The sequence below is a fragment of the Patagioenas fasciata genome, chromosome 3, assembly GCF_037038585.1.
Source record: "Patagioenas fasciata isolate bPatFas1 chromosome 3, bPatFas1.hap1, whole genome shotgun sequence".
Classification (NCBI taxonomy): Eukaryota; Metazoa; Chordata; class Aves; order Columbiformes; family Columbidae; genus Patagioenas; species Patagioenas fasciata.
In genome coordinates, this window is record NC_092522.1 from 78,853,345 (window position 1) to 78,866,750 (window position 13,406).

The 13,406-nt window shown below is 43.5% G+C and overlaps 1 protein-coding gene across 2 annotated transcripts in view; it reads left to right on the top strand.

Annotated features, from left to right (window-relative positions):
* The window catches only part of SCML4 (Scm polycomb group protein like 4), an 82,819-nt gene extending 70,136 nt beyond the window's left edge, over positions 1–12,683 (top strand). For both annotated transcript variants that reach the window (XM_065835802.2, XM_071806665.1), the window contains one exon: positions 466–12,683. In XM_065835802.2, coding sequence (XP_065691874.2) covers positions 466–591 — 126 coding nt within the window. In that variant the 3' untranslated portion in view covers positions 592–12,683. The remainder of the gene's footprint in view (positions 1–465) is intronic.
* The last annotated feature ends 723 nt before the right edge of the window (positions 12,684–13,406 follow it).

A 13,406-nucleotide genomic window follows, 5' to 3' on the forward strand; every position in this document is an offset into this window, starting at 1 on the left:
ATATAAGTGCACTGAGAATATGTGAAACATGCCAGTAAGCAGGGACAAAGCTGGAACTGAGATTCAGAGGTGCAGTATTAGCAGTTCATGAGGCCACAGCCCTCTCCCTCCCTCCATCACTCACTCCTTTCTCTCAAGGCTGACTGGCTTTTCTCAGTATTGGGCTTAGAGCAACCCTGATTTTTTCTTTTTTTAATATTCATGTTTTAATGGTAAAATAATTCAAAACCTAGACAAACCTTACAGTTCCTTGAAGAATAAAATGTAGTATTTGATTAACCCCTCCTTTACAGTTTCTTTCAATCATACCTCAGATTTCAAATTTTTAAATGAAATTTCAAAATGCAGGACATTTCAGCTAGCTAAAAGACATGCTATTTCTGATTCACTTTGTTTAATGTGTCAGGATGAAGCGCTGGAAGGGGGTTAACACATTATGATTCTCTTTCTCTCTTTTGAAACCAGGAGATTGATGGCAATGCTTTGTTGCTGCTGAAAAGTGACATGATCATGAAATACCTGGGGCTGAAACTGGGACCTGCGCTGAAACTGTGTTACCACATTGAGAAGCTCAAGCAAGCCAAGTTCTAACAATTTCTTGAACAACAACAGAACGTGACCTAATTCTAGACAGAAAACGAAAGGTAACACGTTGCCTTACAGAAATGCATTCATTTGCAGATTGTTTTTCCCTCTTTTAAAACAAAGACTCTTTCTTTTTTAACATTTGTGCATCGTCACCTTTTTTTAATCCAATGGGGTCTTTTGGGCTGCTATGTGTTAATAATTTGTCAAAAAAGTATATAATTACTATAATTATTTTGTATCATTAATATTATTATGATTATAGCAAGTCCTATTTTTGTAATCAGATGTGGGAAATCAATAACAAACACAGCTATGGCATATTCTGAGGACTGTTGGAAGACGAACAAAGAGTCTCTCACTTGCCACGGGTTCATTTTGGAGGAGGCCTGCACTGACTGGGCTCCAGCTCCACCACCAAATACTCAAGGGCTGGAAAAGCACGGTGTTTGGACACCTGTTGTCTGGTGGAAAGTGCCCCATGTCTTGCACTATCTGGAAAACATGATTCTTCACTTAAAAAAAAAAAAAAAAAGAAAAAGAAAAAGAGCAAAACAACACAAAAGTTTTTTTAAAAAAGAAGTTTCAAAAAAAAGGGGGTGGGAAAGATTTTTTTGCAGCTAAAGTACTTTTTCCCACTAGAGGGAGCAGCCCTAATAGACTTGAGGCTGGAGCTCTGATGCCATGGTGCTTTCTGTCTGATGAGCTTTGACCATCTCGACTCTCCTATCGAGCACATCTCTAAACACCGACAAGGAATCGCAGGCTCCCAGCAGGATAAGCCCGTCACTGTTTACAGATAATTAATTCAAGAAAAGCCCAAATGCAGCGAGTGTTTCTGACAGGATGCTTCCCGTCACGCCGGAGAGGGGGTGGATGGCTCCCACGGTGTCTGGCGTGCTCAGCTGTCAGCTCCCTTCCCTGAGCCGTGTCTGTCTGGCATACAGTTTGTGGCACTTCAGGAAAAAAGCAGAATTTCTGGTTTTAGCTTTGTTTGCTTTTTTAGAAAGCGAGGCAGCCGGGGGGAGAGTGTTCCCCAGGCAGAGCTGGCAATGCAGGGCGCATCTCTGCAACCATGCTCAGGTCTGGGGTGGGTGCTGCAGGGTTGGTTCCTGATTGTGCTGTGGCTTTCAGCACATATACAGCTGTGCTGGGCTTTCCCTCTCTAGTCGGTTAAAAATAATGCTCTTCTGCCTTTTACACAAACCCAAAAAGTGCTCACTGCTATTCCAGGTAGCTAGCTGGGAGAGGACAGGTCTCAGGCTGAGGTGATTAGTGGCAACGGTATGCCCTCATTTGCATCCTTCGCAAAGGAGGATGACAAAGGGACATGTCCATACAGTTTAAACCCTTAGTGTCTGACAAGGAGCAAGTGTTCATAAGTCATACAGGCTGTTTTAGAGCTAGCCTCAACTGAACTGAGAAATGGGGTCCTGATAATATGCAAGATGTCATACTGTCCGATCCTGTTTATGCAGAACAAAAAGTAACTCACGGAACAAAATTCAACTTGATGCATGTTGCTAGACTAGAAGTCCTATAAAAAGATACTGGTTCAAGACCTAATCCTGAAAATCCTTAATAATCTGAGAAATCATATCCCACAAGACTTTCGCTAAACTCTTGAGGACTACTCCCCCAAATTTAAAAAGTTGCCTGCATACATTTGCAGGATTGGATCTTTACGGGACTGACCAGCTTTCAGCAAATTCTGTCTGCATGCTGAAACACCTTTAGTAGGAACAGCTGAACAAGTGTATTAAATAACTAGTCATATACTACCCAGTGATGTAATATACTGAACCCTAAACATGTTAGTTCTTGGAAGGTAACACCCACTTGTATCACTTTGTGTCCGTGGTGTAGAGAATAAAAATCTGTTCAGTCAACTGCCTAGTTGAGGCAGAGATGACTTCGCAGCAACACCAAACCTGTACAATTCATTTTTCACTACTACATCTTTTAAAAAGTTAATCTTTTCCCCACATAGATCCCAAAACATGTTAAAATCTTGCTGTATTAGTAATGCTACCTTCAGAAAGTCCTCAAACAATCTTCTTCCCCCCACCTGCCCAATTTTGAACTTAGTTAACCTCTCATTTTTTCAAAAGGTGATTCTAATTCTTCCACTTGGAAACCCACCTAGCTATAATATATCAGTAGTCAGAGCTGGTTGGAATGTATCAGATGGCTTCAATGCTGGAAAATCCCACTTTGTCAAAATCAAAACTCTTCATAAATGCATGTCACTTTCTAACGTAAAATTCTATTTAACTGAAACTACAGCTTTTGGTTATGTCAAAACATCATTTTGACATTTTGGAAATGGAACATTTTTGTTCCAAGAAGATTTTTGCATTTTATTGTATTTTCCTGGAGAATCTGTAACCTCCCATTTTGTTCTCAGAGTGCGAAATTAAAAAAACCCTGCAGCTATAGACTTTCCTGAAAGAAGAATCCTTCTCATTCAGGTCTGTGTCTCACCCCTTCCCTCCACCGGTCCTACTCTGGACATTACACCTCAGAGAGATGATAATATCAATGCAGTATTTATAGACTCCTTAGTGGCAACGATGTTTCTACATTTAATACGCTCAAATAGTTTTCATGTATGTATCTGATGTACACAGTCATTTGATCCAACACTTGTAGGTATGACAGGACTGTCCAGGTCATGATATTTAGTGTTCTGGCTTTTACAGGGGAAGCAGATAGTGAATTCATTTTACATGTAAGTAGAATCATAGAATCACAGAATCATTTTGGTTGGAAGACACCCTCAAGATCATTGAGTCCAACCATTAACCGAACACTGGCAATAAACCATGTCCCTGAGCACCTCACCTATGCTTACAACAAAAATTCCTCACTGCATGGTTTTGGTTTTGTTTATTTGGTTTTGTCTTTGGTTTTGGTGTTTTTCTTTGGTTCTGTTTTGTGGGTTTTGTTTGTTTTGTTTGTTTCACTGAAATGCAATTAGGAGGCAAACACTACTGTAGTAATATTGCAATTATAACTAATTTTTGTCTTTAAAGTCTCGTCAGTGAGGGTAGTTAAGCAGCTCTGCCATGCTGAGGGTGTCAGGCCATTTCCTCAGAACAAGCACTGAAGAGCCAGAACATGCATGTTAGCCACTTCTGCATCAGCCGCTGCTTTAGACATTGCTTGTACAAACCATTTCACATGCTAATCCCTTCATAGCTCTGGCTTCAGACTGCAGCCAACCCTCTTGTGGTTTTGAACTGTTCCCAACAGGTGGGTGGATGCGCATACCCTTAAAAGCAATACATATGCCTCTTCTCTACTTCCAAGCACTCACAGCTGCATTGAAAGGCACTTTGGTTGCTTCAGGCAGTTTCAGTACTGCAATTAGAAAAAAAGAAGCAAGCAGTCAAAGTCTGATTTGTTGAGAGCTTCTCCCTTGACCAGCTGCTGGTTGCAGTGTGTTAGGAGCACAGAGCCAGTGGTCCCAAGCATTCCATCTTCTTGCATCTAGCACAGCTGACCAGCCCAGCATCTGCTGTGACAGTCGGCCACGCCACCTTCCCACCCACCTGCTGCCTCTTCCCACGCACTGACAAACGCCTCCTTCCCCAGCCAGATCTCATTGAGTTTCAAGAAATGCCTCTGGGAATGCCTCCACCTCCCCAAGCCCACAGTCTTGCTTGGCAGGCTGAGGAGCACGGCGGCCTTTGCAGCGCTGGCAGCTTCACTCGGAGTGATTAATGCAAGCAGGAACCCTTGGGACTGGCATGTAAAGCATCACTCTGGGCTGTTATTGCCCTTAAACTGATCGCTGAATTTCTACAGGTTGTCAGCAGGCTTTGTGAGTTATACTTCCCTCCTCTTTAAAGAAAAGATGGCTGTGAGAGATTAAGTAGAACATCATTAGCAAAACCAGCAATAATCAGCAAAACAACAAGAAAATGACTGCTGAAGTTTTGGTGTGAAAAGATGTCTCTGTTGGATTAGTGGCCAGGAGGATAGATCATCCTCTGGTTCAAACAGTGCTGCTTGGGCAAGGCAGGATGAAAGGACAGCGCAGGAGCAGGTGTAGAGTTTTAGGGAGGGAGCAGCTCCAAAGCCTGGCCCCGACTCTGGCAGCTACGGGTGGCCCTTCCTCTCACCCTGGCACAAACACCCCATGGCCCTTCCTGCCGTCTCTTTCCCCACTGCATTGCTCAGGGACTGAACAAACTCAGGGAGGAATTTGTCAGCTCTTACCTCCCCAAAACATATCCCAAAACCTTCAGTTCGTTAGTTAATGCATTTTTTCCCCCCTCTTTCTCTCTGTCTCTCTCTTTCCTTTTGAATGGCTTCGATGTGGAAAAAGACATCAGGAGGGGGATCCCCCAGGCCTCTCCAGGAACCAGCTCACCCCCTGGAGAAGCATTTCTGGGGTCAGACTGTCAGGATGCAACTGGTTCTGCCTTAGTATTGGGGAGGGAGGAGAGAATTAAATGCCTCCTTTTTATTAATTAAAATTAAATACTTCCCAGGCACTCCCCTTCTCTGCATTGCAGCCTCCCTCCCCAGGGCCAGTTGCCTGACTCTTCCCCGTGGGGCAAGGAGGAAGGCAGAGGAGGTGCCCAAATGAGCTGCCTGCTGCTGGCTGGCCCAGTGGGGCAGGAGGTATGGCAGGACCAAAATCAGCTGCTACACTGGTTTGAAACTGGTTTGGCTGGAGAGAGGTGTCGTGCCCAGGGTTTCAGTCTGGGGCATTTTGCTGTCAGCTGTTCACAGGTCGCACACCCCAGAGCTTCAGTCTGCACATTCAGTCTGGTTTTGTGAGGATTTTGTCTCCAAATCCACCCTCTTGAGCTTGTGTTACGGGAGTACCCTGCTGGCATGGGCTGCTTCCACATCAACAGGCTTGAGGTTGCTGGGGAAATAAATCATAATAAGCAGTTTGGGGGTTTCCCTCCCTTCCAAGCACTTCTTTTGCAGAACCTTTCTGTGTCATCTCCAGAACGGGGCCCATGCACCATTGCTCCCTGTCACTGGTGACTGGGTCATACGGAGCCATACAGATCTCCCTTCTCTCACCAAGGAATATGGTCCCAAATATGCACACCTTTGCAACAGAAAGCAGGCAAGTTGCTGCACACATTGCCTCTGATGCCTTGCAATACTTTCAGGCAGCTCCTTAATCCATGCTCCCTTCGTGGACAACTGGAAACTGATTCCCTCAGAAATCTAAAATTTTGCTTGAAAATGCATCACTTTTATTCACTGCCATGAGTTAAATATTATGGAAACATGTCTGCTAACAATTTGCTTTGTGTAATTTGTACTAATGCTAATAAGCAACAGCTGCAACACTTCCTGTTGTAAATTCTTTCGTGGTTGCAGCGGTATTATCACATCTGTACTTCACAAATCTGATAGACTCTAGCACAACTCGCTCATTCTGGCCCCAGCTCCAGCAAATCCCATTGCTTCAGAAGTACGGCTGTGCAAACGTGAATTTACAATCTCTGTCTCCCTTCACTCCCAAAGTCTCCGCTCCCCTCCAGGTGCCTGGAGCTGGGGGGATGTGTGTAGGTGTGGTACCCAGAGGTCAGGAGATACATGCAAGGGGCAGATGCATGGTGTAGTTGGAAGGAATTGCTTGCAGCAGAGACATCACTGACTGGCCAGGCTTATTGCAGTTCAAGCAGACAGGTTTTGGTCAGAGGCTAAGTGTAGGAGAAATGTGATTTATTAAAGAAAAAGAAAGAAATATGAGTATGCAATACACTGCCACCATAAGACTTAAGCTGAAACTCAAGAATCTTTCAACCATAATCTAAAGAAAAATGTTTCCCTCACTCAACATACTAAATAAAGCATGTCAGGCCAAACCCAGGTCCCACTGAGGTCTGCATGAGTTTTTCTATTGAATTCATAAGACCCAGGCTTGGCTCATAAACCAGGTCAAGCTTCAGCCACGTCCCATAGTAACTAGAGCCTAACAAGCAATTTCATCCTCTCTTACAAAGCATGGAGACAGCCGCTGCTGGCCAGGCCGCTCTCCCCTGCTCCCGGGAGAGCTGCTGGCTTCCTGGTGGAGAGCTCTTCCAGCTGCACCTCTACCTGATCCCCACACCTTCTCCAGTCAGCTCTGTGTTTTAGCAACGAATCTCATGGAGGCTGGTTTGGGTTTTCCACTTCGCAGCAAACCAAAGCCTGCGCGCTGAGGATTTCAGCCGTGCCACTAGGCAGAAACTCGTCCCAATTTGAACATGACTTCAGCAGGAGATTTCCACACGTTCCTGAGGCGAAGCCCTTGGTGGAATTTAAAATACAACTTTTCAAAATCAGTCCCAGTGACCCACAATTCTTGGCTCTGTCAGCATCCACGGCACTTCATCATACTTCAAACGGCTGAGTCTCTTGGTAGTGCCATAATCGGACTGGAATAGCTCACGGAACTCCAGAAGAGACTCCATCTCTGACTAGAGAGCCTTGCTCCTCTTGGTCCATGGGCAGCAGCCAAAAAGCAGCATTTGAGGCTGGACAGGAGAGTGTGTGAGCGTGTGTGTTGCTCAGAGAGGCTTTCTTGGCTGTACACCCAGGCTGTGAAGTGAGTAAAGTGAGAGCAGGGCAGAGCAGCTGGGAGGGATGGACTTCAACAACAGGCAAGTCCCAGGCTACACTGAGGTTCCTGTGGAGTTTGTGCTCTGTCTCCTGGTTCATATTGAACTTTCCCTGCACAGAGGAGTACGTCTTCATTACCCAGAGTTTTCCCTTGGTGTTATATAAAACTGGTACGTTGCTGCCCTTTTCTTTTTGAACATGAAATACAGGCAACCAATTTCCCATTGTCGGAGATCTCCAAAAGAGTGGGTAATGGGAAAAACCTGAAGTCCAAATGGTATGGGAATGAGGACATTTCAGAGTGGAGCAGTTTCACAGCTTTCAGTGTCTTTCAGTTGAAACACAGGAGAAGGGGAGAAAAATTACTTCTGAATTGCAGTGAATCTAAGCCAGTGAAAGACTCATGATTAATTTTATCCCTCACTTTGATGGTTTCCTGATCTGTAATGTGTTTTATAGCCTTGAGCATTTGCTGCAGTGGCAGGATTGTGAATTGATCCATGTGTCCAGGTTCCCCTGGAACCAAATGACTATTTCTAAAACCTATCTGTCTTCTTCATGGCTTTTCTAATGTGCTGTAGCATCCAGAAGGCTTCTTATCAGCTTGGTAAGAGTCAGTATTTAAAGAAAAACTTCTTTTCTTGTGGCACAAAGACTTCAAAAGGCACCTTTAGCCATAGCTGTGTAGCAGATCAACATGCACCAGCTTTTCATTCCAGGCCTCTCAGAAACCTAGTGGTAAAGAAATTCTCTTGCTGACCCAGCCTATATGCTACAAGAAGCCAATCTAAATTCCAGTCTTCCACTGACCCTGCTCGAGATTTAGTAGATTTATTCCACATTTTTACCAGTGAAAATGAGATCAGTATCTGCACTACGCTCTGACAACACTAACAGTTCAAATAGAAGTATGTTCAGCTTCTGTTATCAAAACTCACTATCAGTATTTGTGTCACAACGAGATGTAGAGATTGTGTCTGGTGCTGTGCAGGCAAACTATCAGACGTTCAACCTGCCCTGCAGAGCTGACAACTTCATGAGGAAAAAGGGACAACCTAAGGAGAAGGGTTTCCCAGAGGCAGTTTTCCTTCGCTGTTGTAGATGAAGGCTGAAAACTGATAGAAGTTGATGGCATGAATTTCCCACAAACACATAAGGGGGAAACAGCAGAACACTGAGAAGAATGAAGCAAAACTTCCACGAAAATGAACTGTATTGCCTCCTTCCCGACACTGTTAAACTTGACCTTTGTTGAAACTAGTTTGAACCCAGACCTCCTGGTCTGAATCTAGTGCCTTACCCACCAGACCATCTGCTCTCACCATATTCCTGCCTTTCTCCCTGTGCTGTCCACATCTGACTTATTCTTTGAGCAGCCCTTGTCTACTTCTTCCTTATGTACCCGAAAAATAGCAGCTAAGCGGGCCTTTGAAGGTCAGTCCTTCACCCTGTCCTCATACTTCTCCATCTTAGTCTTCCTCTGCTCTCTAGTCTTTTCCTGGAACTTCCACCTTGTTCCATTCCTATCCTCCCATTGTAGTTACTTCCATTTTTATTCCTCTTTTTCTTTCTTGCAGCATCTCTCTTTTTCCTTCCTTTCCATCTTACAGTGACCACATATATGTTTCCTTCACCCCTGCTGAAACTTCTCTACCTTGTGGCTCTTCCCTGCTCTTCCATTTCTGTTTCCCCTCTCTCTTTCTCTGTAGTTTTCTGCAACCCTTTCCTTCCTTTCAATCAAGTGCCCTTCACAGGAAAGTCTAGTACCAGTTCTGCTGCAGCAAGGACTACCACGTACTGATATCTTTCAATTAGATTGTCTGTACTTTTTTGACATACTCTTTATCTCACACAAAAAGCCTTCCACTGCTTTCATTCACCAGCATGAAAGGTGTTTTTTGAAGATGATTTTTAACTAGTTGGCTGATGACTATTTGCAATAAATACCTCATTAAAGGCTTAGCACTTTTACACAGGGTGAGTGCAGCTTTTCCCTCTGCCTTCCATCTTTTCCTGTGATGCCTCTTGATATTCAAGCTGCTTAAATGCTTATTGGTTTGAACAGTCCCAGTTACACTGCTCACTGGAATGAATCCTTGGCTCCTGTCCTGTTGCTGAGGCACGTTAAGGCCCCACGGGCCAGGCCTGGCCCTGTGAATGGCACACCATTAGGCAGGTGCGAGCATCAATGTGTGCTGAGCACAAAGCCACCAGCATCACTCCCCCAGACCTGGAGAAGGTCCAGCTTGCTTTCAGCCAGCATCAGAAAGTTGGTTGGAAAGAAGAGCTGCCCATTGCCAATGATAAGGACGACAGGAGGCAGGAAAGTTCCACCTGGCTGGAGGAAGAAGCGAAGTGGTGTTGGCCAGCTGGGAGATGGTGGTGGGACAGACAAAACCAGCAGCGAGGGAAGGCCAGGCTTGTAAGCCTACATTAAGAGTTGTGAGAAAATCAACATGGCAACTGGCATTGCAATGTTTACAGCATCATCCTTCATACCGAAATACGTGCAATAACGCAGGGCAGATTCACACATGGATGCACAAGTATGAGTTTAGAGTAATGACTGTAGCTTCTGTGGGGCTACTGCATACTTCTACCGGTGGGAATGAGATCAGATTTTGGCTCTGGGTCTCTGTTTCCAAACAGTGTGAAGGATGAGAGCAGAACACTTTCTATCCAGCTGGAAAGTGGCAGCCTTAAATCAGGCCACAAAATAGCACAACTCCTGCTCACACTTTCTTTTTTTTTTTTAATGCTGCTCTGAGCTCCCTTCCAACTCCTCAGCATTAGCTTCCAAGGCTAGTGAAGCATGTACAAGGCTTTTGTGATGTACGTGCAGCTATCAGTTTTCATATTGCTAACTGGGCTCAAAGTGTGTTAGCTTTGATTTTTAATGTTCTGTAATTTGCTAGATAAGCCTCAGTTTCTGCAGCAGCTGTATAAGTAGAGCTGCTTTCTTCACATCTTGCAAGTATTTTACAATCTTTTTTACACATATACTATATATTAATCTCACCCTCCTGGAAAGGTGAATGATGTCTTTCCTGGTTCTGTACAACCTTAGGAACAGACACTTTGCAAGGGACATCAGATATCAAGTGACTATATAGTTATTTTGATTTTTTCAAGCATATACAAAATCTGCCGCCAGAGAAAAAAACAATCAGGAGTTCAAACTCGCACTGTCTTGCATTCTGTCACTCCCAAATTTATTACAACCTCTACCACTTACTACTCACCACATCTCACATCATTAGAAAAATGTATCTGTGACTGCTCTTGTTCAGATCCCACTCTCCTCTGTGACTGCTCCCAAAACCGGGAAATCAGCTTGCATACACTAGCTCACCAGGCTTCCTTCACCTGCCAGCATGTGTATTAAAAACAGGATGTAAATAATGAGATTTCTTTGTCAATAAAAATGTGCTGTCATGATGAAATTATGGGTTTGAATGATGCTGACTTCAGTCTTAGGTCTTGTGTCTTGATGTGAGGTGTATATAAGGGTGATGTATTTTGAAAGTCCTTGGCTCAGACTGTCTGACTTGTTTTCATCATTCTGCGTGGTTTTACTCCAGCCAGCGCTGTCACACTTGTGTCACCAGGCTTCCGCTCTCTTCTTGATGGCAAAAGACAGCTGGGTTGATTTCACTGGCAGTATAAAATTTGTTAGTGGCAGACCCACAGGCTGCGACACAAGTGATGCTGCCTGGGTGTCCCCTTGGAAAGAGAAGACTGTGTCAGTTCCCCTCAGGGCATCTACCACCATGCTCCAATGATGCCTCCTGCCCCAACCCTAGCACTCAGCACCACCCAGCTTTCCAGGGTGTTTACATCATGTCCTGCTGTGTAGTCCTTCCTAGCTGCTTCATTTCAGACACTGACATAAATCTAGACCATCCCCACCAGAGTCAGTGAGAGGGTACTAATGTCACAGCCACTGGTTGGGACTTCTGTATTCATTGGTTACACATCTTTGGCTTAGCACTGTTTTGTTTTGCTTTCTTTCAATGAGAGAGAAACAAAAAGGCATCTTACCCTGTGACCACCTCAAGGTCCCAATGCAGTGACGTGTTTCTGTGCCATTTGATGCCAAGCACACCTTTGTATCACTGCAAGGAGTCTTGAGCATTGTTTCACAGAATCACAGAATGGTTGGGGTTGGAAGGGACCTCTGGAGATCATCTAGTCCAACCCACCTGCTAAAGCAAATTCACCTAGAGCAGTGTGCACAGGATTTCAAGTCGCTCAAGGTGCTTTTCTGAATCTAGGTAATTACTAATTCTCTGAAGCCTGAGTAATTCTTTCATGTAATGTTCATTCTACTGTCTGTTCATTTTACTTAGCACAATGTTACAGCATTGCTTTGTTATTCTATCGTTATCAGGAGGTGCTAAACCATTTGGGGTTACAGAAACAGCTTAGATGCCTACGACTTTTCTTAATGCAAGCCTTCTCCATTTTTGATCAAGAATTCTTTCTAAAGATGACATTTAGGATGTATTATCAATTATGCCAGGGTTACCATATGATGCTAACAATAATCAGGGAAAAGACATCTGCCCCTTAGTTCCGCTTATTGGAAAAGCAATGTAAATCCTTTAATACTTCGTTGTTTCTCAGCTATCAAAACCTCCCCTAATAAATCATCTCCAACCGTGAACATTGTATTATATTGAATAGTTTTGTATTCACTTTGCAAATATGCAAACAAGGGAGGGCTGAGGTAAAATGAATGTGGAACTTATGGGTGAGAATAACACGCAAATAAAATGCCTGGAGTCCTGGGAGCAGCATGATTATGACAAACAGTGTATTAGTATTGCTCTCACCCTGTCTCAGAGGGTTTTATTGAAGTGATTTGTCTTCAGCTGTGGAGGTGTGTGCCTTTCTATGTGCACGTACGCACAGGTCTGATGTACGCACACATATATGCACCCACCCACCATCTGTACACCTCGTACACATTCATGCATCCAAGCAAAATAATAACCATCGATTTAGCATGTTCTGTATGGGTGGGTCCAACATATTCATTCTTAATATGTACAGTGTTTCAATACATACACAAACATTTAAAAAATGTAGTGTCAAACTGTGATTCCTTTTTTATTTCTTCAGACATTGTTTTTTTATTATTTGTAACTTATCCCTTCCAGTGTATTCTCTGTCACTATTTGGAGGCATGTTTTAATGTATAGTTGTATATTGCCTGTTCTGTGTGCTGTATGCTACTGTTTGCATCTTAATTAAACTGAGTATTACTGGTCTAAACATTCTTAATTTTGTAAAAGACTTTTTGCTTGTGTTTCACAATTTGATGCAGTACGTTTAAGAATGTAGTATAGAAAGGGACCAGCTGTGATAAAGCAAAAAGGTCCCAAACCTTCAGATTTACGTTTCATAGAAAAAGACTACTTTCTTTTACTATTGCAAAATTATTTCTGTATTTTTAATAAAGAATTGAATTTACTTGGTTCTATGTATGTTTTATCTAATAAACGGTATTTTTTAAATGAGTGCCTGATCTCAGTCTTCACACACCTGCAGTGTTCATGGACACACACAGCATTTTCACATACCAAATACCCTATGGTCGAGCCTGCAGCTCCACTAATGCCAGAATTACCTCCTATCCTGACCAGTGCAAAGCTAATCTCACATTTTTATTCACATTTCTCTGCTATGCAAACACGAGATGGATACTGAGGTGTCAGACTGCTGATAAATCCCCACTGCAATACATTAATATCAGTGCTTATTTGTAGGGCAAGCAGTTTCTTTGGTTCTCCACTGAATTACGGGTAGAGTGTCAATTTGAAACCAGGGTACAACACACGGGCAGACTCCTAATCCCTCAGGCTGCATCTGCACAGGCAGACCCCACTCTCATTTATGCTGATGTAAATCTGAAGTGGCTCAGCTGAAGTCGTTACTGTTATTCTGGATTTACACTGGGGAGAAAACAAGAGCAAAATTTCTCCCAAGACTATAATATTTCAAGGTTGATCTGCCCACTTTACATGCTGGTAGCCAGTGGAACACTCTAGCTATGTCTCAATAAAAAGCCTGAAAAAACACCAAAAAACCCTCAGTTCAACTACCATTAAAAAACTTCCCCTAGAAAATAAGAAATGCTTTCCCTGTAATGTAGAGTCGGCTCTAGCCATCCAAGAAATACATTGCATTGAATGATTTCCTTCTTTTTTGCCATTTAATTATGCTTTCCTCTATGATGC